Consider the following 2,904-nt stretch of genomic DNA (forward strand, 5'->3'; position numbering starts at 1 on the left):
GGGGGGGGGGGGGGAGGAGGAGGAGAGAAGATTCTCCTCATCCCTCCTCGGCTCCACACACACACATTATCAGCATGGGGAGCCATTCTCCGCTGCGTTTACCTGCTCGGGGCCTTGGAAACAGATCCGGCACTGGGGGGTCCGCAGGCTGCTGGCGGTGCTGGTCAGGGACACGGCGTCCAGGCCCACTTGCAGCTTGGGCTCCTTGTCCTCAAACGCCAGGCTCCGGGGCCGCGGGTCGCTGCCGTAATACTCCTCCTCGTCGTCCCGGGAATGGCAGTCGACGAACGGCGGCCAGCCGCAGCCGCCCATCCCCAGACCGCGCATGGTGGAGGTGGTGGTGGTGGTGGTGGAGCGTCTCTCTGTGTCTGACTGTCGTGAATCGGATCGCATAAACACCAGGACTTTGAGTTCATTAAAAAACATGCGGATCCGATACTTGAACATGTTTGTCTGCGTAAAGATGCGCTTCACTGCTCGGAGTTTGCCCTCATCCAGCCCGGAAAACGCACGCTTCTACCAGGAGAAAGAAGGGCTCCCGCTCCACTGATGGCATGTGTGTCGAAGCCAATGCGGATGAAAGATTTTTCCCTTTCAGCTGGCCGACACACTCTCTCTCAATATTCATTACTCAAACAACTCTCTGTCGAGATGCGTCCTCCACCGCACCCCAGAAAACACCACAACCTGCCTGCCTGCCTCTGCCTCATGCGCGCGCTCACTGCTCCATTTCCTCCACCTTCATTTGCAGACGCTAGCAGGCAAAGGGAATTATTACAAAATAAATATTAAAAAACAGCCTACATGTTTTTGCTACCCAAAGCAGAAGACTGAAAGAGAGAGCGGGGAGGAGAGCAACAAATCTAACGGCATGCCATCCACACTCTCACATCTGGGACTCTTGTCAAGAATCATAATCCAGAAAATAGAAAAAAAATTGATCAAATTGCTCTTTTTCTATTGTCTTTGTGTTTTATAGTCCATAATTGAATCCTCCCGAGCGTCAGAGCATGCTCGCTCTTTTTTTCTTCTCGCTTCTATTTCATCAAAAGGCAAAAACAATCCCCGACAATCCACGTCGAGATGAGAAATGCAGCCCTTTGCATTTGCATTTTCACAAGCCTATAGCAGCGATACAAAAACACCCGAGAGCCCCATGTTTTTCCGTCCTCGCTCGATGTCCATCAGCATCTCAGCCAGAAGCCAAATAACCGAGAGGCAGATGAAGAAGGCACCTTGATCCTCCGATTATCCACGGAAGACGCGTGGATCCGCATCTGTCAGATGTGACACCTCAGCGAAGGCATTGATTATGGGATCAGATGGATGGCGGTGATGGTTTTTTTTTTCTTCCTCCTCGAAATGGTCGGCTTGGAGACTGAACCAACGCAGCCACTACTTCCGGAACAGGGAGGGAAAAAGGCTGACTGTCATCCAGTAAACAGCTCGCCATTTTTTTCCTCCGGTCATCCGTCCATCTCCTCGGGCGGGTGCCGCGTTCCCAGCAGCTGCGTGGGCAGGGAAGGAGCTGTGGCGGCTTTCTGAGTGACCGGCGGCTGCTGTCCGAGGTGCTGATCTCCCTCTGCTGACGTAGACGCTGCGGCCGCGTGCAGAGGGGGCGCGCGCAGTTCAAACCGCACACAAATACATGGCAACGCTGGAAGAGGCTCATTTGTGTTTCATCTAATACACTAAAGCGGAAAATAATTTAATTTATTTGACCCTTTTAACTGAAACCAAAATTTAATTCAGGTTAATTTTGTTGAATAACAATTTAAGACTTTTCTTTTACTGTGAAATCCAATATATTTTAAACAAAAATAAACCCCCCAACTGGGGGATAGTTTGGTAAAATCGATTAATCAATTTTAATCAATCTAAGCTCAATAGATCAATAATCAATCCTGAAAAGTAGAGATCGATTTTATGCATAATGCTAAAATCTGCTAGCTTGATGCTAACGTCTTATGGAATTTCCCATAGGACGGCTAATGGTACCTAACCAAACATTAGAGAAAAAAATAACGTCTTTATATATTCACATTTATGAATTTTCCAAATTCTTTAAGAAAATGTTTTTTAAATTAGTCATTTGTGGCATAAAACACTGTTTTTTTGTTTTTTTTTTTTGTTTGTTTTTGTTGCTGATACTGTCTTTTTCTTCTAGAATTAGGTGTAATTCTGTAGCGCGATCACCACCTAGTGGCCAAATTGAAACGCCCTCCAGGCATTTACAATCTTATAATTATTTGAGAATATATATTTAACCATTTAACTCCTGAGGTGTCGCCAGTGACGCTTAAACACAAAATCTTTAATCTTTTAATCGTTAACACAATTCTTCCAGTAGATTTTGAGGAAAAAAGCGTCTCAAAGCGGCACAAGACAAAGAAATAAGGGAAAAAAAATCTAAATAAGAAATTAAATGAATTGTAACTTTTAAAATCTAGTTTATTTTAAACAATTTTAAGTTTTTACAGTCATACTGCTTTTTACAAAAAGGAGCTAAGTGTACAAATTCTATGTACAGATTCTCAAGCTTTTAAATATTGAAGTAAAATGTTAAGTTAAAAGAAAAATAGCTTTCTATCTACCCCTATTTTTCAGCAGAAGTTGAGCTGTCATTTTATTATTATAACTATATCTTTAGATTAAAGTAAAAGTGTGGTAAAGCAAAAATTGAAGTACATATACATATTTTCTTTTTCCAAAAAGTAAAAAAAAATAAATCTAACTCGTATTCCCTCTTATCATGAGCTGTGATCAACCAAATCCAATCCAAATCAATCTCAAAGCAAGAGCTGATCAGATCTAAAGCTGCAAAAATAACAAGAGTATTTAATACTTTTATGATAAAATAATAAAAGCAAAGGTAATTACAGCAGTCTAAAAAAACCTGTGATG

At 42.9% G+C, this 2,904-nt stretch overlaps 1 protein-coding gene across 1 annotated transcript in view; it reads right to left on the reverse strand.

Annotated features, from left to right (window-relative positions):
* march9 (membrane-associated ring finger (C3HC4) 9) overlaps positions 1 to 1,695 on the reverse strand; it is a 33,587-nt gene extending 31,892 nt beyond the window's left edge. The window contains exon 1 of the mRNA XM_024293364.2: positions 103 to 1,695. Coding sequence (XP_024149132.1) covers positions 103 to 447 — 345 coding nt within the window. The 5' untranslated portion in view covers positions 448 to 1,695. The remainder of the gene's footprint in view (positions 1 to 102) is intronic.
* Positions 1,696 to 2,904: the final 1,209 nt, after the last annotated feature.

The sequence above is a fragment of the Oryzias melastigma genome, linkage group LG7 (genome assembly GCF_002922805.2).
Source record: "Oryzias melastigma strain HK-1 linkage group LG7, ASM292280v2, whole genome shotgun sequence".
Classification (NCBI taxonomy): domain Eukaryota; kingdom Metazoa; phylum Chordata; class Actinopteri; order Beloniformes; family Adrianichthyidae; genus Oryzias; species Oryzias melastigma.